Genomic DNA, 21788 nt, shown 5'->3' with positions numbered 1-21788 from the left:
GATAGAGCCCAGCTTTGCAGTTCTTGTAATAGAATTACAAGCAATACGGTCTTAAAGCTTACAAACTAATGCACATGTGCTTGTATGGAATGATTTTCTGAGCCTGATAAATTTTAACTATTGTTAGGTTAATTCAACTGCCTCAGCCATTGTACCCTCCTTTCACAAACTGCCCTTTGGTGTAGTATAGTGAAATCCAGTTGCTTGTGTCTCTTAACCCAAATTAGTCTTACAAGGTTACCCTAACTGCTCTAAGGGAGGCTTAGAAATTGGAGTTGTGGGCTTTGGGAAGCAACAATTTTCCTCAGTGGGCTGAGGCACCTTTCCACCATTTGGGCAATTCTAAAGGCTCTAAGAAATGAAAATTGTGAAGTCTTAAGTGCCTGCTAGGTAATCCTGGTTTGGTTTTGAGACCGGTAATCACGCATTACGCTTTGATGGACCTGTGGAAGGATCCTCTAGTGGGAAAACTTGCCTCTACCGCTGATTATCAGTGTGCCTCCACATTCACCTGGAAGATTTGTTTAAAAGGTCCCAGGGCTCCTTTTCCAAAAGTGTTCCGAGGGGGTGCAGGCACTGCTGGCCGAGGACTCCCTTTTGAGAACCGCTCCCAAAATGTGAAAGGTCCATACCCTTCCCTTCACACAACCCCAACCCCAGAGAGCAGAGAACCTCTTTGGGGGTAGCGGTAACATTTACAAGGAGTTGCAACTAAAGCTTGTGTCTCTAATCTATAAAGGGCTAAGGCTTTAAAAGAGGTAACAGTTTACGCAAACACCTGAGATTGAAAAGGTGTATTTAAATGGCGATTTGGCGAACACAAGTATTTTGATGTGATTTGCAAAACACTTGAGAAACAAAGCGGACTTGGTACAGCACGATAGTGAAAAGTAGACGAGGATGATCTTTATCGGTGCTAATGATGGCTAAAGAGTAGGGGCCGAACTTGGTTGAGGCGAGAAACGGTACCGGGTCTGCGCCGGCCATAGCTACTGGCGTAGGCCTGCAGCCGCTACAACCGAAACACGGACGTGCTTCCGTGGGCGTGGCCAGCCGGGCGTCCGCGCACTTCCGTCGCGCCTGCGCAGTTGGCTCCTGGGCTCACGTTTGTGGCCGTTTCCCGGGACCAGCCAGCTAATAGGATACTGCAGTTTAACTCCCGTGGGCGATGCGTTCTGGTGCTGCAGTCAGGGCCTGCCAGAAAGTCTGCAGGTGCCTATTGTCTGGGTTTGGAGGTCGAGTGGATGGGGGGCAGCCTGAGCCTTTGACGGAAGGGAGTAGCTCCTTCGGAGTGCCCCTGCGGTCGCAAGCGGAGCTGCCCCGGGGGAGCGAGCCGACCGAAGTCCCCGAGTCTGATGAGGGGAGCGAGGAGCTGCTAGAGATCTGTCAGAGAAGGCATTTCTTCAGCGGCAGCAGGCGGCAGCTTAGCCGACATTCTCTTCTGAGCGGGTGCCACCCCGGCTTTGGCCCCTTGGGCATAGAGTTGCGGAAGAACCTGGCGGCAGAATGGTGGTCCTCCGTGGTGGTGTTAAGGGAGCAGGTCTTCCCGGTAGACGCCCTCCACCATGAGCCAGGCCCTTTGCTGCCCGGGGACAGTACCTTCAGGTTAGTTTCAGCAGCAACTCTACGCGAACTCTTGCAAGACAAAGAGCTGAGTAAGGAACAGCTAGTAGCATTTCTTGACAACTTACTAAAAACTTCTGGGAAACTACGGGAGAACCTTCTTCACGGTATGCTTCACGATTTCATGCTTCAAAATAGATGGGTGGAAAGGCAGTCTTGGTAGATTTCGCGAATTGCAACAGGCCCTGTATTCACGTGGGAAGGAAATTATCTGGTTCTCATCTTTTTGATGTAGTTGGGTATATTGACTTCCTACCATGGAGAAAACTGGTCCATTTGACTGGACAACACTAGAGTTCAATTGAGCAGCTCCAGAATTCGGGCCTAAATTAAATGATGTGAGTCATTTGTTCGACGTTACCAAAACCTTTGTAAATACTTAGTTATCTTTAATTTTACACACAATAGACTAATCAAAAGTTTATTTTTCTAGAGCAAAATGAAAATCCCCCCTCCCCCAATTTTTTCTTACAGAAAACTGGTCTACAGTTGTTTGAAGTGCCCCTTAAGTGATTTTTGAGTCAGTTAAAAAAATAATAGTACTAATCAAGCTTTATAAATAATTCTTGAGTGAATACACAGAAATTTGTAGGTCACAATTTGCCCTTGGAGTCAAATAGAACATGATAGCAGAGATTCTGAAAAAAGTAAAAAAATAAAATAAAATAACAAAAAATAACGGTTCTTTACAGGACAGACTTGCAGCCACAGCTTCTCATCTTTGCAAAATGCTATCCTTGCTATTTTAATTAAGTGGCACTATAAAAGTAACTTAAAATAACCCAATGTCCATGGTTGTCTGAAAATTAGTACCCATATTTTAAAGATTTCCCTAATAAAACAAACTGGTGAGTATTTGTGACAGTTCTGATTTGTGCTACTTTAATTATTCCATGTCTTTTTTCTGGGGGAGTTAAATCACCACTTGTTACTATGTCCAAAACAAATCAATGTTTTCTTCCCTATTAGAAAATGAAACTTAGCTCGCTTAGATGCCCATTCATCAAAACATCTTTTGATATATCAGACCTTTTCTTTAGCAAATTTAAAACCACTTATTTGCAGAATCCTTTAATTGACTGGTGTTTTTAGCTCAGACTTACCCAGTTTGCTACTTTCTATTCTCAAGGTCCTTGCTTTCTTTATTTCATGTCTGGACAACTTTGGTAGCCTCTACTTATGAATAGCATTTTAAAATTCTCAGCCATTATGTTTCTGGATATTGTTATTGTCTTTTATGTTTTTGTTTCCAGATATTGTTATTGTTAATTGTCTCTTTCTTCTGTCCTTCTGTGACAAATTACACGTGTTAAACCTCTTCCCCCATCTTGTCATCAGCTTTCTTGAACACAATCACATTTTAAAGTCTGTGTCTAATGACCAAGATGTATCTGTTTCTAGTGTCTGTATCTCTGGCTTTTGGTCATTGGACTTTTCTCCTGATATTCTCTGTAATTTGTGTATAAGTTGGAGAGATAAATTGAGATATTGGTGGTGTTTTCTTCTTCCTGGGAGGATTTACTTTTGCTTTTGGCGGGCAGCTATCGTGGAAGCATATCTTCTTAATGCAATTCAAGATTGAGTTTATTGGAGGCTGGTCTTAAGTGTTTTCATCTTTACTCCTACACTATAGCTCTTTGAATGTCCCTCATGAAAGGCTGGAGTGTTTACCTTGGCACCTCCTCCTTCAGGAGCCCGGAACTACAATTTTTGTACTTTCCAGTCCCATAACTTGTCAGGAAGTTCTCAGCATTTCAGCTTCTCAGCTCTGCTACTTGAGCGTTAGAAAAGCAATGATAACTGTTGGGTTCACCTCTCTGCTCTACCCTTCTCTCCATGTTTTGGACCCACAAGTCCTTACTGCCTTGATAGTCTTTAAACAGATTTTTTTTTTTTTTTAATTTCTTTACCAGCTTTTCTTATCAGCAGGCTAGTGTGCTATTATCAGAAGTGGAAATCTCAAGTAACTTGAACACAATGCTGTCATTTAGTGGGATGTCATCTCAGTGCATAAAGAACCACAAAGAACTCTTGAATTTAGATTTATTCCAGATAGAAATGTTGGAAATATAATTCTGAAGCTGTTTCATATATGTTAGATGATAAAGCAAGTAGATGGATAGGTTAAGGTTATTAGGAACCAAGATTTTTGCTGTAAGAAAAAAGAGATACAAATATAATATAAAAGATACAAATATAAAAGAAGGCAAGGATAAACTTTGTAATGTTAAATTTGAATCAGCAATATTATATTAATATTAGTATGACCTCATAATTTTGAAAAACATTTCTTAACTTTCTTCATTTTGAAAGGACCTAGAAGTAATGACAATAGCAATAAACACAACTAGTACCCAGACTTTGATTTTTAAAATGAACCAGTGCTTGGAGAAATGGCTAATCCCAGATCTGGGGCAGGGAAAGTACAAAGTGAGTTTGAGACATTTTATGGTGCTAGAAAGCAAAGAATTACTTGAAGACTAGTAAAGTTATATCACAAGGACACAGATAATGGCTTGAGGGAGAATCCAGCTGAATATTAATTAGTAATAGTAATAGATTATAACACATTAAAAATAGAAATTTATAGTTGTTTTTTTTTAATTTTTTTTTAACGTTTATTTATTTTTGAGACAGACAGAGACAGAGCATGAACGGGGGAGGGGCAGAGAGAGAGAGGGAGACACAGAATCGGAAGCAGGCTCCAGGCTCTGAGCCATCAGCCCAGAGCCCGACGCGGGGCTCGAACTCACGGACCGTGAGATCGTGACCTGAGCTGAAGTCGGAGGCTTAACCGACTGAGCCACCCAGGCGCCCCAGAAATTTATAGTGTTAATCAAAAAATAAATAGTTGAGACTGCCGGTAGGGGAAAGGGATGGAAAAACATTGTTTTTACAGAAGCTATGAAATACGTGTAGAAGGAAAGACAGAAAAGTCACCTTCTAATGATTTTGCAATCCCCAGTATAATGATTCAAGCAGGATCATGAATGGATTCTAAAATGTTGGGTGGAAGTTTGTTGAGCAGGCTGTTGTTGGGGAATGGATATTACTACCTGATCAGGTAATCAAATTTGGTTTCATTAATATGGGATAATTTGAAATTATGTTCCTCCTGTTAAAATGCAAGAAGACCTACATATCAACTATGTAGTATTTAGTTCTGTTAAAAATGATTTACCCCAATTAATGAAACAATTAGCCAGATCTTGAGTATGACTGTCCTGGACTCCAGTCAAGTCAATGTCATTAAAAGCAAAGTTAGAGAAGGAGGGAGGAGCAAGGGGACATGTTCTAGATTAAAATAGATTAAAGAGACCTGGTAAAAATGCAGAGCAGGAACCACAGCAATAAATGACATTTTGGGTGACAATTGGAGAAAATAAAATATTGACCATGTGTTAGATGAAATTGTGGTATCACGATTAATTTTATGGTGCAGTAATGATAGAGAATAATTTCAGGAGCCACATGCTGAAATGTTTCGGGGTGAACAAGAAAACATGTGGCAGAATGTTGACAGTTGGTGTATCTAGCTGAAGAGTTTACAGATATTTATTGTACTATACTTTCAACTTTCTTATTGATTTGAAAATCAAGAAGTTGTGGGGAAACCACCTAAAACTAAGTGGTAATCAATTAAGATCTGCCTTAATATTTCCATGCTACTTGTACCGCTTTGCTGGCATTATTATATTGTTAACTTGTTTATAAACTGATCCTTATGACTTGGGTATATGGAATAGATTTATATGATGATGAATTTATCTTTTGACAGGTGCTTTGGAGCACTATGTTAATTGCCTGGATCTGGTAAACAGGAGGCTACCTTATGGCCTTGCTCAGATTGGAGTGTGTTTTCATCCTGTTTCTGATACTAAGCAGACACCTGATGGTGTTAAAAGGTACAGAAAATAACAAATAACATGCCTTGTATTTAAGTAGTCAAGAACCAGTCACTCTCCCTTTGATCCAGATAGATTATATAATTTCCAAGTAAGTAACTCTGATATTTCTGATATCCAAAGAATCGGTGAGAAGACTGAGGCTTCACTGGTTTGGTTTACTTCAGCAAGAACTGCAGGCCAGTGGCTTGATTTCTGGTTACGTCATCGACTCCTGTGGTGGAGAAAGGTACCGTTAATTTAATAGTTAATAGGTAGAGTGTCTTAGTATGTCAGAGATAATATTTCTCTACAATAAAAAATTTTATTTGGTGTAGCTACGTTATGCTTGTAAGAGCTATAACGAATAGATAAATGCAAGTAAAAACCTCTTTGTAATGATTTTCATTGTTGCATATAAAAAGTTTCTTTGGTAAAGATACCTGTTGATGTCTCTCTTGCTCAGAAGCTTTTGTGGGGTAAGCATTTGCATTCGAGATAGAGTTCAAGTCCCTCACTTGGCATTCCTGGCTGCTGTAGAGTTTGACCCTTGCACACCCTACAGCTTCAACTTTTGTACCCTGCCTCCATGAACTCTGTATTTGTCAAAATGGTTCTGTAATTTATAATTAAGTTTTAGTACCTGCTGAAGGGAAAACAGTTGAAGTAAGCATGTGTGGCTCACCATTGTCTTATCTCTCTCCAATTCTTAAAATCCCCAAACACCTACTAAACTGAGTGGAATAATTACAAATAACCCCACTCTTCACAAAGGATAAGAATGGTGAGTATACGCTTTCTTCTTTACCCCACTTAGTTTATGGTCACCTTCCCCTCTTACTAACTGACCTCAGAAAGGTTAGATAGCTCCAACAGTTTTTCTCTGTAGTTCTTTCAAAGTAAAAACAATATTTTTAGCAGTATATTCACTCATTTAACTAAACTTCATTTTTATTTGGAATCTGACCAATTTCAGTCAGTTCCTGCAAAGAAAGTCTCAGGCAGCTTTCCTTTTTTTTTTTTTTTTTTTTTTTAAATGTTTATTTTAACTTATTTTGAGAGAGTGAGAGCACAGGGGAGGGGCAGAGAGAGGGGGTGAGAGAATCCCAAGCAGGCTCTGCTCTCTCAATGCAGAGCCCAATGCAGGGCTCAAAACCACACGAACCATGAGATCATGACCGGAGCTGAAATCAAAAGTTGACACTTACCTGACTGAGCCACCCAGGTGCCCCACAACTTTTCTTATTTTAATTTTTTTTTTTTTTTTTGAGAGACAGAGCATGAGTTGGGGAGGGGCAGGGACACAATATGAAGCAGGCTGCAGGCTCTGAGCTGTCAGCACAGAGCTGGACACAGGGTTAGAACTCATGAACTGCGGGATGATGACCTGAGCCGAAGTTGGACGCTTAACTGATTGAGCCGCCCAGGCGCCCCTCAACTTTACTTTTTAACATTTATTTTAACAAGTTAATAAAACAAGTTTCTTTTCTAGTTTGCCAAGAGTCCATCTAACTTCAGCAGCAGTGATTGTCAGGACGAAGAGGGACGAAAAGGAAATAAACTTTACTACAATTTTCCATGGGGAAAGGAGCCAATAGAGACCCTGTGGAATCTAGGAGACCATGAACTTTTAAACATGTGTCCTGGAAATGAGTCTCAATTACACGTATGTTTTATATTAAGCTCCTATATATTTTTTACCCAGGTTCTCTAACTAATCTTTTTTTTTTTAAGTTTATTGATTTATTTTGAGACAGAGACAGAATGCAAGCAGGGAAGGGGCAGAGAGGGAGGGAAAGAGAGACAATCCCAAGCAGGGTCTGCACTGTCAGCACAGAGCCCGATGTGGGGCTGGAACTAACAAACCATGAGATCATGACCTGAACCAAAAGCAAGAGTCAGCCAACTTAACCAACGAGCCACCTAGGCACCCCTAACTGATAGCTTCTGAAACCATTTGAGAATAAAATTGTAGACATGGGGCCCCATGACCTCTTAATACTACAGTATATATGTCTGAAATGCAAGGACACTCACCTACTTAACCACAACACAGCTGTCAAGATCTGGAATGCAATGATAATCTAATTATTACCATCCAATCCACTTAATCCTTCAAATGTTGTCCTAATGATGTCCTTCATAGGTCCAATATCCAATCTAGGATTTCATGTAGTTGTCATGTCTCTTTAGTTTCCTTCAGATGAACAGTTCCTTTTATCTTTGATGACCTTGACATTATTTTTAAAGATTTTATTTTTAAGTAATTGTTACACCCAATGTGGGCTTGAAATTACAACCAAGAGATTAAGAGTCGCATGCTCTACTGACCGAGCCAGTCAGACGCCCCGTGACTTTGACATTTTTGAAGAGTATATGTCTTTGTAGTTACTTTGTAGAATGTCCCTCAATTTGAATTTCTCTCATGTTTCCTTATGATTTATGTGTTTTTGCTAGGAATACCACAGAAATGGTGCTGCCCTCTCAGTGTATCATATCACAAGGCAAATGATAATCAGATTTTTTACTGTGGATGTTAACTTTTATCTCTTGGTTGAGATCGTGCTACCAGGTTTCTCCAATATGAAGTTGACAAATACTTTGTACTTAGTAATTAATGAGCAATTAATATGTCTTTTGTGGGCAGACAGTTTAAGACTATACCAATAACCTGTTTCTCACCACATTTGACCCACCAGTTGGAGCATGCGTTGATGTTTCTTGTGTAAATCAGTGGTTACTATGAGGGTTGCTAAATGGTGTCATTTATTATAATTATTAATTGTATTATTGCTCTATTAGATTTGTTTTTCAACAGTATACTGTGGGGTAGAGTTTTCTCCCCCTTTCTGTAAATATGGACTTACCCATTCCAGTTTCTCTCAGAGGGTTATAATCTGTTACTAGCATTATTTATTTTGATGCTGAAATTGTCCTAGACTTGGCCAGGGTCCTTTTGACATACCTCTATCATTCTCTGAGCATTTCCTTACTTTTTGTAGCAACGAGTTGTTCCAGGATCATCTTGTTTCTTGGCCTCGCTGTGGAGTCAGCCATTTCTCCAAGGAACCTTAATTCTTATTAGAGGAAAATGTATTTAAAAACTGAGATTTTGCTACAAGGTGTACACCTTGCAAGTGGGTATCATTGCTTCTGGGCCCTTTCTGTGGACCCAGCTAAGAAATATTTGTAGGCGATTCTGTACTTACATGTTTACACACTCACCTCTATATTTGTGTCTGTATTTACCTGTTAAAAACTAGGAGTGCACACCAGTTCTTCAAGTTCTAGTCTAGTGTCACAGGGTTTATTCTAGCTTCACCTCTTTCCAAATTTATAATTCTCTTCTCTGACAGTGAGAAACCTGGCTCCCAGTATCTTCAGTTATTGATTTTTCATTTCTTGTGTGTAACCAAAGTCCCTACCATTGTTATACAAAGATCAGCCCTGATACATCCCTCTTCCCACCCCATCAGACACTCTAGGTGTTTGAAGCAGGGGAAGGAACAAGGAAGAAAGACTAAAGAACTTGACTGTAGATATGCTGTTGCCTGCTCCCTTTACAACCCCCATCACTAGGTGCTCTGGTGAGAATATAGAGAAGGAGGATTAGTTAGAAAGCCTGGCTTTGGGCCTCAGTGTCCCCTTCTTTACCAGTCACACTGGCTAGAAGTTGGGCCCTGGATCTCTCCCAGTTGGATACACTAGCCAGCTGACCAAAAACTGAGCCCTGGCCACAGAAGAAAGGTGCTTCATTTACATCCTAAAAGGAACAAAGTTTTCAAAATTTAAACAGGTGATACAGTTTTCTTAGACAAGGAACCTTGCCTTTCCATCACACAGGGTTCTTTATAAATGTCTATAATATTTTTCAAGGTACCCATGGATACAAAGTTTTAGAAGCCACATGGATGGATAGAATTGTGGCTGAGCCCTCTTATATGCTGACCCAGTCTTTCATTTAATTTTTTTAAAGTTTATTTATTTTGAGGAGGGGAGGGGCAGAGAGAAAGAGAATCCCAAGCAGACTCTGCATTGTCAGCACAGAGCCTGATATGGGGCTTGACCTATGAGATCATGACCTGAGCAGAAATCAAGACTGGGATGCTCAACAGACTGAGCCAGCCAGGCACCCCCATGCTGACCCTTTAAGTTTATTTATTTTGAGAAAGAGAGGGGGGTGGGGATGGAGAAGGGGCAGAGAAAGAGGGAGCGAGAAAGAATCCCAAGCAGGCTCTGCACTGTCAGCACAGAACCTGACGTGGGGCTTGAACCCACAAACCATGAGATCATGACCTGAGCTGAAACCAAGAGGCAGATGCTTAACCGACTGAAGCACCCAAATGCCTCTATGCTGACCCATTTTTGAGCTGTTGCAGATTTGAATGTTTAGATTTTCTGATTGGCGACAGGTGGAGTTTTTATGTGCTATTTGGTGACTAATAGAGTCTTCTCGTTGTTGAATATTTTCCCATAGCACCAACACCATCACATTTCATTTGGGGATATTCAGCACTCTTATGAAATCTGGTTAGCATAGTCATAGTTAAATAATCATTATCATAGTTAAAAACCAATCAGTCTTGTGACTAGGAATTTAATTTTTTTTTTTTTTTAACGTAATCGCTACACCTAGTACAGGGCTTGAACTCAGATCAAGGGTGGCATGCTCTTCTGACTGAGCCAGCCAGGGCCCCTGTCTTATCACTAGAAATTTGAAGATAATCTCTTTGTTATGGCTATTAGTCTCTTAATTTTTGTTCATTTTTTCACTATCTCCATGAAAAATTCTCCATACTCACCGTTAAATTGTTGCTCTTCCATTTCCGTGGTTCTCAAAATTGCTCATCATTAGTTGAACATGTTATAAAATAATAAGTAGAATTTCTGCTATTTAGTATGTTTTTTTGAAAGGCTTCTTGGGCTATTTGGTGTTTGTTTTTAGTAAATTTTACAGTTAACATCTAAATACATTCTTGGAGGGATTTTTTTGAGAATGGTGAAGTAGATCAGCAACATCTGAAGAACAAAGTGAGTATAGAAAGAAGTTTATTCTGGATGGTATAAGAAATCAGATATTCTAGCTAAGAAGAGTTACCATTGGATACCTTGGCATCCTTGGATATCCAGTTATCAAAGAATTAGAAAACATTAGCTGCATCTGGTTGGCTCAGTCAGTAGAGCATGTGACTCTTGATCTCGGGGTTGTGAGTTTAAGTCCCACGTTGGGTATAGAGATTACTTAAAATCTTTTTTTTTTTATTTTTTTTTTTCAACGTTTATTTATTTTTGGGACAGAGAGAGACAGAGCATGAACGGGGGAGGGGCAGAGAGAGAGGGAGACACAGAATCAGAAACAGGCTCCAGGCTCCGAGCCATCAGCCCAGAGCCCGACGCGGGGCTCGAACTCACGGACCGCGAGATCGTGACCTGGCTGAAGTCAGACGCTTAACCGACTGCGCCACCCAGGCGCCCCTAAAATCTTTGGGGCATCTGGGTGGCTCAGTTGGTTGAGCGTCTGACTTCAGCTCAGGTCATGATCTGGCAGTTTGTGAGTTCAAGCCCCCTGTCGAGCTCTGTGCTGACAGCTCAGAGCCAGGACCCTGCTTCGGATTCTGTGTTTCCCTCTTTCTCTGCTCCTCCCTGGCTTGCTCTCTGTCTTTCACTCTCTCTCAAAAATAAATAAACTTTAAAAAGTAACAATAAAATAAAATCTTCATTAAAAAAGGAAAACATTAAAGCCTTCCTAATACTTAAACACAATTTAGTCTTTTTTTTAATTCAAATGGCACCACAGAAGCTTGCAGTGCCTCAAGAGTTATATTAAGTATCGTATCTATAAATGTGTACAAGATGCCAATTAATAGAGTTATAATAGAATCCCAGATTTCAGGAAGTTTACTGCCTTTTGAGAACAAATTTACATTAATCTTTACCATATGCCATAAAGATGGTTTAAAATGTCAGTACATATATGTATTAGTGAAAACTATGCTTGATCATGGATAGTAGAAGTTGAGGATTGACAAAGTTTTTAAGTATCAGAATTACATGAATGTTCAGATGACAGTGATAACAGTAAAAAAAAGAATGAAGGTAGAACTGTTTATATGCAGAACCTTTTTAATTTTTAGAATTGACATTTTAAAAATTTTGAGATGGTTGTTTATCAGCTTAAAAGGAAGGAAAGAAGGGTGCCTGGGTGGCTCAGTTGGTTAAGCGTCCGACTTCAGCTCAGGTCATGATCTTACAGTTCGTTGGTTCAAGGTCCACATTGGGCTCTGTGCTGACAGCTCAGAGCCTGGAGCCTGCTTTGGATTCTGTGTCTCCCTCTCTTTCTGCCCCTCCGCTGCTCATGCTCTCTCTGTCTCTCAAAAACAAATAAACATTAAAAAAATTTTTTTTAAATAAAAGGAAGGAAATAATTGGTCTCTTATAAGTATCTGATTTATATCATACATTATGGTATATTTTACATTCTTAATTGTAGCCTTAAAGTAATAACTCCAATGCAGGTTTTTAAAAGATGTTTGCTTCTTATAAGAACTTTACATTTACATAGATTATATTACAAACCCCTATCCCTAAGTGTACCAATTGTTTTTTTCTCTAAGGGCCTTTCTGAACTTTATTGTAATATTATAATCTGTATTATAACGCTCATGTAGGGAGCACTGGAAAAGTAGTGATGTTGGGGTCCCACTCTTGTCCAGGTAGTTGAGAACCTCTGGGAGTGGGGCCCAACACAAAACCTTTACATTTTATTCATTTATTTATTTTTAACGGGCTTTGTTTGTTTGTTTTTTGTTTTTGTTTTTTTGAGAGAAAAACAGAACAGAGGAGCTGAAGCAGGCTCTGTGCTGCCAGCGGCAAGCCCCTTTGGGGCTAGAACTCACAAACTGTGAGATCATGACCTCAGCCGAAGTCAGATGTTCAACCAACTGAGTCACCCAGGTGCCCCAAAACCTTTACATTTTATAATTCAGGGCAGTTTTATGGGGCCCCTGGATGGCTCAGTTTCGAGCCCCACATTGGGCTCTGTGCTGACAGCTTAGAGCCTGGAGCCTGCTTCAGATTCTGTGTACACCGCCCCCCCCCTCTCCCCGCCTGCTGCCCCTGTTCTGCTCATGCTCTGTTTCTCAAAAATAAATAAACATTAGGGGCGCCTGGGTGGCTCAGTCGGTTAAGTGTCTGACTTGGGCTCAGGTCACGATCTCACTGTCCATGAGTTCGAGCCCCGCGTCGGGCTCTGTGCTGACTGCTCAGAACCTGGATCCTGTTTCAGATTCTGTGTCTCCCTCTCTCTCTCTGACCCTCCCCCGTTCATGCTCTGTCTCTCCCTGTCTCAAAAATAAATAAAACGTTAAAAAAAAAAATTAAAAAATAAATAAATAAATAAATAAACAAACATTAAAAAAAAATTTTTTTTTAATTCAAGACAGTTCTAATACATAGTCAATTGAGATTTAATGATCTAATCTAAATCCTAATCTCCCTGAAAGCAGGAAATGTGTCATAACCATCTTTGTGGGTCCAGTGCCTAGTATAGGCCTGGCCCAGCGTAGATACTTTCTTAAATGAATTTGTAAGTTTGTGTTCTGATTCTCTAAGTCTATAGTTTTAAGAGATAGCTCTACTAAATGATACTTTATGTTTGTTCTACTTTTCTATGAAGGGCCGAGATGGACGAAAAAATGTGGTTCCTTATGTTTTATCTGTTAGTGGAAATCTAGACCGAGGCATGCTGGCTTATCTCTACGATTCTTTCCAGCTAACAGAGAGCTCCTTTACAAGAAAGAAGAATCTTCATAGAAAGGTGCTTTTAATATTTCAGAGATAAACTTGGGAAACTAGAAGTATATGTTTTTTTCACTCATGTTATTAGTATACTTGGTTTCTAACACAAACTGTGAATAATAAATTTCTTTTAGTGCAAGTTATTTTACTGTTTTTCAGATTTTTAGAATCTGGCCACAGGAATAATATGCAGGTTCTCACAGAATAGAACAAGGCATTCCTATTGGGTAATCCCAGAGGCATTTCTGTTTGATCCTGGCAGACAGGTAGACAGAAATCTCTGATTCTTAGCTCCTGAGCCTTTCCCTCGGTGGCTTCCATTTGTATCAGAGTGTTAAGTAGGATTATGTCACACTAGTAAGACTTGTGGTATTGACCTTACTGCTTCTAGTCGGACCCCAAGTGGCTATTGAGTAGATCATAAGAGCTAGCTATGGGCCTGGATAAAGGACATTTTTAAGGGCTCAAAATCAAGAGAGAGGAAGAAAGAAAATAAATGACTAATGGAGCAAGATTTTGGAAGAAACATGAGGAGTCAAGGCAGGATCAAGAACACAAGTGGGAGGGATTGGTCTTGAAAAGGAATTATTTGAAAAAGCAGGGAGGAGAGAAATGATTGTATAGATAGAAATAGGCTACCAGGGCTGGTTAGCCTTTGAAGGAAGTTTTCCTCATACCCTCTATTTTCGTAGGGAATTAGAAGGCAGGATTATTAATTTAAACTGGGGAGGAGTACAGTTTAATTGGCAAGAATTTAGAGTATTCATATCCCCCTTGAATGCAAAAGGGAGGTGCCCCAAATCAATTTCGACATGTTGGGTACTCAGCTGGGACTGGAAACTGAATTTGTCCTACCACGCAGCAGAGCTAAGTGATTTATTATGCAGTGTTCATTTAGCCTGATAGGCCCCTAAAGTTGGATTATAGAATTGTTCAGGGGCTGGGATTTATAGGATGTATAGCAAACAAGGGGGATCCGTTCTTTCTCTCATATCCCACATCCAAACCGTCAGCAAAAACCATCGGACTCTGTCTTCAAAATATATCCTGTGTCTGACCATTTCTTACCACCAACTGCTTCCACTCTGATCTAAGCCACCACCATCCCCTCCCTCTGGCACTGAATGACCCTTTTAAAAGGTATGTGTTACTTTGCCCAGCTGCTCAGAATATTCCGCTAAACTCCGCTCACTCAGATGAAAAGGCAAAGCCTCCCAAGTGTTTCACAAAACCCTTCCCTTTTGACCTCACATGCCTGCTCCAGCAGCACAGACCTCCTTGCTGTTCCTAGGACATGCAGGTCATGCTTCCATTTGGCTGGGATGCGCCTCCTCCAGGACCCACTTACACCTCTCAAGTCTGCTCCAGTGTCATCTCAGAGAGAAGAACTTCTCTTACCACCTTATTTAAAATTGCAGCGGTTCCTGGGTGGCTCAGTCAGTTAAGCACCCGACCTTTGATTTTGGCTCAGGTCGTGATCTCCCATGTCACACAGTTTGTGAGTTTGAGCCCCATGTTGGGCTCTGTGCTCATGACGTGGAGCCGGCTTGGGATTCTGTCTCCCTCTCTCTCTGCCCCTTCTCCGCTCATGTGCGTGCACCCTCTCAATAAAAAAAATAAAGTTAAACTAAAAAAAATTGCAAACAGCCTCTCCAATCCACCACTCACCAGCACTTCCTGTCTCCTCCCATACCACCTTCAAATATATGATTTACTTGTTTATTATCCGTTTATCCCCTCCATGAGGGGCAGGGAGTTTTGTCCCCAGTACGTAGAACTGTTTCTGGCACTAAGTAGCTGTTCAATATTTGTTGAGTGGATGGATGAATAAGAAAAGTGGTAAGTTTTGGCAAAAGAGAGTCCAAACGATAAGCCACATGGCTCTGGCTGGGTAGGGAAGGCAGTGATGCCAGGAAGGGGCGTTTTGATTGAGGGAAAATGGAGTTGTCAGAAAATGGGAGAGTAGCAAGTGAGCTTATTTCTGCAGAACATTTAAGTGGAGAAGTCAGTGAGCACCTGGATATAGCCAGCTAAGTACATCATTACATGATTTTTTTCTGACCTCAGCTAGCTTCCGTTTTCGTACAAGATTTTACTGTTTAAGAAGCTCTATGTTTGTTAGTGCTTGTGTTATGTTTAAACAAGGTGTGCTGTCCTTTCCCCCCCCCCCCCCTCTTTAAATTGCTTTAGGTACTTAAACTTCACCCTTGTTTAGCCCCTGTTAAGGTTGCTTTGGATGTGGGAAGAGGCCCAACAGTGGAATTAAGACAGGTGGGTTAAATGAGTTTTAATGTCATGATTTTAATTATTACCATTATTTCAAACAAATGGGTAGCTTGCCATTTAAAATTTTTGATTTGTTTGATTTTTTAAAGTAATATTTTTTTATTTGAGAGAGAGAGAGGAAGTGGGGTAGAGGGGCAGTGGGCGACAGAGAATTCCAAGCCCTGGGGATAGATACCATGACCCTGGGATCATGATCTAAACTGAAATCCAGAATTGGACACTCAGCTGACTGAGCCACCGAGGCATCCCTCATTGGCTTCTTAAAAAATTTAATTAAATGGCTATGGATAAATTCTATGGTTAATTATAGATAATTGGAACTATAGTATATAAAAGAAGCTGCATACAGTTCAGCGGATTTTACTGTTAAGTCATGCTTAGTGAGAGTTGCATTTTTTAAATGAGTGTGCATAGTTTTGGTAATCCGAATATTTGTACAGATGTCTAGTGAGTTATTTCTTGCCTACTTACAATTTTAAGGTAACACTTTTGATACCTGTTGATATAAACACAAGTTCTAGATCTGTAATCTTGTTTTGGTTTTTCTAATCTATCTAGCCTAATGAAATACTCTTGAGAAAAGCCAGGAGGGTGGTTTTAGTTTCTTTTGAGACCCCCCTTCACAGTGATGCTGGGTCCTGGGTGACTCAGACCCATCTAGCAACTGAGTGAGGACCCTAGCAAGATTCACCCAGCTTTTTTCTTCAGGGTCCTGTGGAGTGGTCTTGGGGGGAGGGGCAGGTAGTGCACACAGAGGAAGGGAAGGTAATGGTTTAACTTCCACTTTTCCCCCTGGGGTCATGGCGGACTCCCCAGCTCCCTTGTAGGTAGAAGTTCCTTGGGGTTTTTTGCTTGAAGGACAAAAAAGAACTCTGCTCCTTAAATATTTGTCATTGTAATTGCCCGCCTTGTTTTGTTTACGTGTAAGAATATAATAGTATTGTGTCCCGTGGGTGTTTTGAATTTACCAAAAGGGAGCATGTTGTATATCTTACTGTGTTTCTAACTTTTTTCCCTCAGCAGTATGACAGAAGTTTCTGGGCTATGCAAGGGTTTTTTGCTGGGTATATACATGAAGATGGGATTACTGGATAAAATGGATATGAATCCTTAATTTCACTATGTCACTGAGATTGTCTCCATATTGGCTGCATGGTGTATTTGTATTCTCACTCATGGTGTGGGGATTGTCATTATCCCATGTCTTCAGCACCTAATCATGCTTAGAGCCATTTCTCTTCTACCTTCCAAAAGAGCAAAAATATTTTAAGTTTATATATAGCGGGGCGTGGGGGGCAGAGAGAGAGGGAGAGAGAGAATCCCAAGCAGGCTCTGCACTGTCAGCACAGAGCCTGATGTGGGGACTGATGCCACGAACCACGAGATCATGACCCGAGCCGAAATCGAGTCGAACATCCAACCTAATGAGCCAGCCAGGTGCCCCAAAAGAGCAAATTGTTTGCTGTCAACCACTAACCTGTTAAAATCCACAATTATGTTTACCTTTCTCTGTTAACTTCTTACTTAGATTTATTAATATTTATATTCTCACCTATCCCCAAAATATCAAGTACCTTAACACCCACCTACTTAGTTACGGTCTTTCCCTCGGAACTTGTTAGAAAGGCAGATTCTTGGTCCTCGCCGCAGAGCCGCTGAATCAGAAACTCTGGTGATGCAACACGTGTTTGACAAACCCTCCAGGGGATTCTAATGCTAGCTGAAGTTTGCGAAACAGTACTGTCGCTCAGGCACTCCCTCCACACTCCCCAGTCCGCGATAGTCATCCTCCCCACCAGGGACATTTGGTGTTGTCTAGAGACAGCTTTGGTTGTCAGTTGTGGGGAGAGGAGTGCTGGAGGCATCTCGTGGAGGCCAGGGATGCTGCTCAGTATCCTGTGTCAGCATTCGGAGGGGGAGAAACCCTTCTCCAGATTGTTAAGGATGTTTAAAGTTTTTGCTCTGTTTTGCTTCACCATTGCTTGTTAAGAAAACTGTTTAATGTGTAAATTATGTAATATTACTGCTTACTACTTCTGTATTTCCAGTCAGCGTTCCACCAAAATCAGTCATTCTGTCCTGGAAACGTTTTCTTTAGTTGGCTTCAGGAACACTGTTGTCCCCGTTTTCATCATGCCCGTCTGACTACTTCTCCCTTGTTTCCTCTCTGCCTGACATGGTTGTACAACCCTGGGGCTCAGTGCCCTGCTCTCAGATGAGTTCACAGTTAGCACAGCGCTTTGGACTGTTTTTTCTCCAACAGAATCTGCTTTGGTTTTGTTAGTGTTTTGAATGATAACGATGATGACAAAAATTCCTGTATTTGGCATAAAATTTTCTCTCAGAGAATATTTGCATTTAGTATTCAGCTTTGCAGTGCTTAATTTCTTCATTTCCAGAGGAAGTATGCAGCTTTTAAGTATATAGTATATGAATGGTGAACACTATTATCACATAACTAAAAGAATTTATGCCCATTTTAAACACTGGAAAAGGTAATTAGTGGTTTCATGAAAACAGGGTAATCGTCCTAGCTACTTTTACTTCCTTCATATTTGAATTTTATGTATTTTTTCTCAGGTTTGTCAAGGACTATTTAGTGAATTACTAGAAAATGGAATTTCTGTGTGGCCTGGTTATTTGGAAACTGTGCACTCCTCACTGGAACAACTTTATTCAAAGTAAGAATTGTCTTTTTTTTTTTTTCCAACATTTATTTATTTTTGAGAGAGTGAGAGAAAGAGAGAAACAGAGCGTGAGCAGGGGAGGGGCAGAGAGAGGGAAACACAGAATCTGAAGCAGGCTTCAGGCTCTGAGCTGTCCGCACAGAGCCCGACGCGGGGCTCGAACTCATACACTGCTAGATCATGACCAGAGCCAAAGTTGCACGCTTAACCAACTGAGCCACCCATGCACCCCAAGAATTGTTTGTGTTCAGAGGTTTTGATCCTGTGATGTTTCTTTATGAGTAACAGAAATCTCTTCTAAATATCCTTCTAAATATCTATTTATATCTACATAAAATTATTCCTGACTCTCCCATTTACAGAACCATGTGCCCCTAGTTAATTGCTATAGCAGGAACAGTATTCATCAGGTATAGCTGAGCACATACTATGTGCAGCTTTAAGACTTAATGTCATGGACTATGTGTACCCGAGTTTATCATTTTATCAAGGATGCATTTATGTGTATTAGACACATTTATTGAATTAGGACTGAGGGAACATGAGTGGAGTGCCTTTTCCTTGCTTGTGTTGTGGTTCATCCTGAGGCTGAGTGGAAGATAATTCCATCCCAGACAAAGGACAGAGGACTAGTTTCAGTGATCAGCACCTCTGTTCACCTAGTTGATCCAGACACATTCCTGGATTTATCGTCCTTAACTCTTTCCTCTTCCTTACTCTTCACCTCCAGTTCATCACTACATGCCAGCCTGCCTCCTGAATAGTATCTTGGACCCATCTCTCGATCCTTAGTACACTGCCCAAGTTAAAGTCAACAGTGTCTTCTGGCTGGTTCTTGCAGTAATCTCCTGATCTTTTTTTTTTTTTTTTTTTTTTTAATTTTTTTATGTTTATTTTTTGAGAGAGAGAGAGCGTGAGTTGGGGAGGGGGCAGAGAGAGAGGGAGACACAGAATCCAAAGCAGGCTCTGGGCTCTGAGCTATTGGCACAGAGCCTGACACAGGGCTTGAACTCACAAACCACAAGATCATGACCTGAGCTGAAGTCGGACCCTTAACTCAGGCGCCCCTCCTGATTGATCTTCTGTCTCTAGTCTTACCCCCTGCTATTTCATTAACTTCTGTTTTTCAAATAATCCATTCTTCCCTCCTTTGGGTTTATTTTGTTATCGTAATAACTTTTTGTGTTGACTATCTTTTGGGTGAAAAGTTGGGAAGCTTTATGTTTTTCTCTTCAGTTCTCTAGCAACTTGTTAAAATACGCCTTTCAGATGATGTCAGAGGAAAAACAGGTTTCTATAGATAAAGCAAGTAATGGTTTCATTGTGTGTAAAACTGAAAGGTGCTGCTTGAACCTGCCAGTCCTGTGAGTTCTAAAATCTTATCCTTTGTGTCATTGAAGGATAATTGAATATTACCAAGTTACAGTTGTTTTTGAATGGTAAAGCCCAAGAGCTTTTTAATGGAATATTTATTAAGCACACTTACTATATTTCGTGCACTTTGATAACAGCAATAAACAAGACAGAAAGGATTCCTGTTCTTATGAAGCCTATATTCTAGTGGGACAAAGTAGACAGTAAACAAGTAAATAGATAAATAGGATAATTGCTGTTGGAATTCTAGAAAGAAAACAATGAGGTAGTGTAACTGGGTAAGCAGAAAGAAGGCCAGTGCGAATATATTCAGTTATTGCTGAACTAGAAACTATAAGTTAGCCTACTAAGTTCTGTATTAAGCAAGCATGGTTTGGGTATAATGTATTGTACTCAAGATCTTTGTTACAGTGGTATTATAAGAGAATTTAGTCTAAAGTAATTTTTCTTGAATTGTATCCAAGTACCAAAAGGCTACAGTTATTCTGAGGTTCATCCATAATTTCACCCCAAATGATGCGTTGAGGTACCAGTGTTTATTTCTCAAATTTTAGTTTTTTATGACTTTCCATCTATTACAATAATTCAGAGAAACTTTATGAAAAGTTTACTTTGAATACAATTTGGAAACTTTGAAAAAGTTTTTTGGTCTACCTTTCAAGCCCTGCCTTTGAGTTTTGTGACTCTGGAAAGTGACTGGATTCTAAAGTAATTAAAGCTGGTAGTATGGTGAATTTACAATTTAATTTGTGCTCATGTGTTTTGTTTGACCTCTTTTTCCCTCAGATATGATGAAATGAGTATTCTCTTCACAGTTTTGATTACTGAAGCTACTTTGGAGAATGGGTTGCTACATCTGAGAAGTAGAGACACCACGATGAAGGAAATGATGCATATATCCAAAGTAAAAGACTTTTTAATCAAATATATATCATCAGCTAAGAATGTATAGATTTTAATGTTTATATAATAAATATTCTTCCTTCCTAATTCGATTGTCTTCTATTAACTTAGGTTTGTCTTTAGCACCTTTACACTTATGAAGTAGACATTTACCGTGCTTTTTTAAAATTCAGTTTTTATTCCTGATATATCTTGACGTATTCCATTCTATCAGAAATATGTGCAGCTACAAGAAACAAAAATCCCACTATATGGGGTGCCCCTAGTTGGCTCAGCTGGAAGAGCATGTGACTCTCGAATCTCAGGATTGTGAGTTCAAGACCTACAATGGGTGTAGAGATTCCTTGAAAATAAAATCTTAAAAAAAAATCCAACATACTGGATTAAGCAAATTGTAGTTTGTTTTTCTCATAACAAGAAGTCCAGGGGGTGGACTGTCCAGAGCTGGGATAATTATTTCAATTATAGTTAGGGACCCAGGCTCTTGATATCTTTCTATTCTACCATCTTTAGTATTTGGGTTTTTATTTTTGTACTTGCTGCTACATGCTCATAAGGTGACTCCTGGCTAGGCTTCTTGTCCACATTCTAGTTAGGAAGAAAGTCAAGGAAGCAAGAGCTAATCAGCCAAAACTCTTTCCTTTTTTTTTTCAAAAAAATTTTTTAATGTTTATTTATTTTTGAGACAGAGAGCATGAACGGGGGAGGGTCAGAGAGGGAGACACAGAATCGGAAGCAGGCTTCAGGCTCCAAGCTGTCGGCACAGAGCCCGATGCGGGGCTCGAACTCACAGACCGTGAGATCATGACCTGAGCCAAGGTCGGACGCTCAACCGACAGCCACCCAGGTGCCCCAACTCTTTCCTTTTTAATTGGGAAAGTAAAAGCTTTTCCAGGCATCCCAATTAAAAGACTTATTTACATTTCATTGGTCAGAACTGGGTCATCTGGTCACTCGTAGGCCAGTCACTATCTGAGGGGATGAGAATATCATAATTTGGATCAAACACAGTTTATTCTTTGGGGCTTTAGTAGTGTCTTCTCTCTGAAATGGGTTCTACTATCAGGAAAGAAGGAGTCTTTCTAGAATCTGCCACATGTATATTGTCAAATACTGAAGATTAACATAAAACTAAACTTTCAAAAATTAGCACATTTATTTTTAAAACGCAAAATAAAATGTTAGATGGCATAATCTAGTGTTACAGTGCATTTTGTGTCTGCTTCTCATAGAT

The 21788-nt window shown here is 40.2% G+C and overlaps 1 protein-coding gene across 10 annotated transcripts in view; it reads left to right on the top strand.

Annotated features, from left to right (window-relative positions):
• The first annotated feature begins 41 nt into the window (after positions 1-41).
• POLG2 (DNA polymerase gamma 2, accessory subunit) overlaps positions 42-21788 on the top strand; it is a 30374-nt gene continuing 8627 nt past the window's right edge. For 2 of the 10 annotated variants that reach the window (XM_086687754.1, XM_086687752.1), the window contains exons 1-8: positions 42-1730; positions 5402-5528; positions 5652-5757; positions 7000-7173; positions 13183-13323; positions 15495-15575; positions 18171-18271; positions 20438-20555. In XM_086687754.1, the coding sequence (XP_086543880.1) occupies positions 1169-1730; positions 5402-5528; positions 5652-5757; positions 7000-7173; positions 13183-13323; positions 15495-15575; positions 18171-18271; positions 20438-20555 (1410 nt within the window). In that variant the 5' untranslated portion in view covers positions 42-1168. Of the gene's footprint in view, positions 1731-5401; positions 5529-5651; positions 5758-6999; positions 7174-13182; positions 13324-15494; positions 15576-18170; positions 18272-20437; positions 20642-21788 lie in introns of those variants that run through there. The other 8 variants (XM_086687755.1, XM_086687758.1, XM_086687751.1 and 5 more) reach the window with 8 other exon arrangements.

This window comes from Puma concolor, chromosome E1 (genome assembly GCF_028749965.1).
Source record: "Puma concolor isolate L17-30 chromosome E1, mPumCon1.1.hap2, whole genome shotgun sequence".
NCBI lineage: Eukaryota > Metazoa > Chordata > Mammalia > Carnivora > Felidae > Puma > Puma concolor.
The sequence above is the reverse complement of the archived record's forward strand: the minus strand, read 5'-3'. Positions and strand labels throughout refer to the sequence as shown.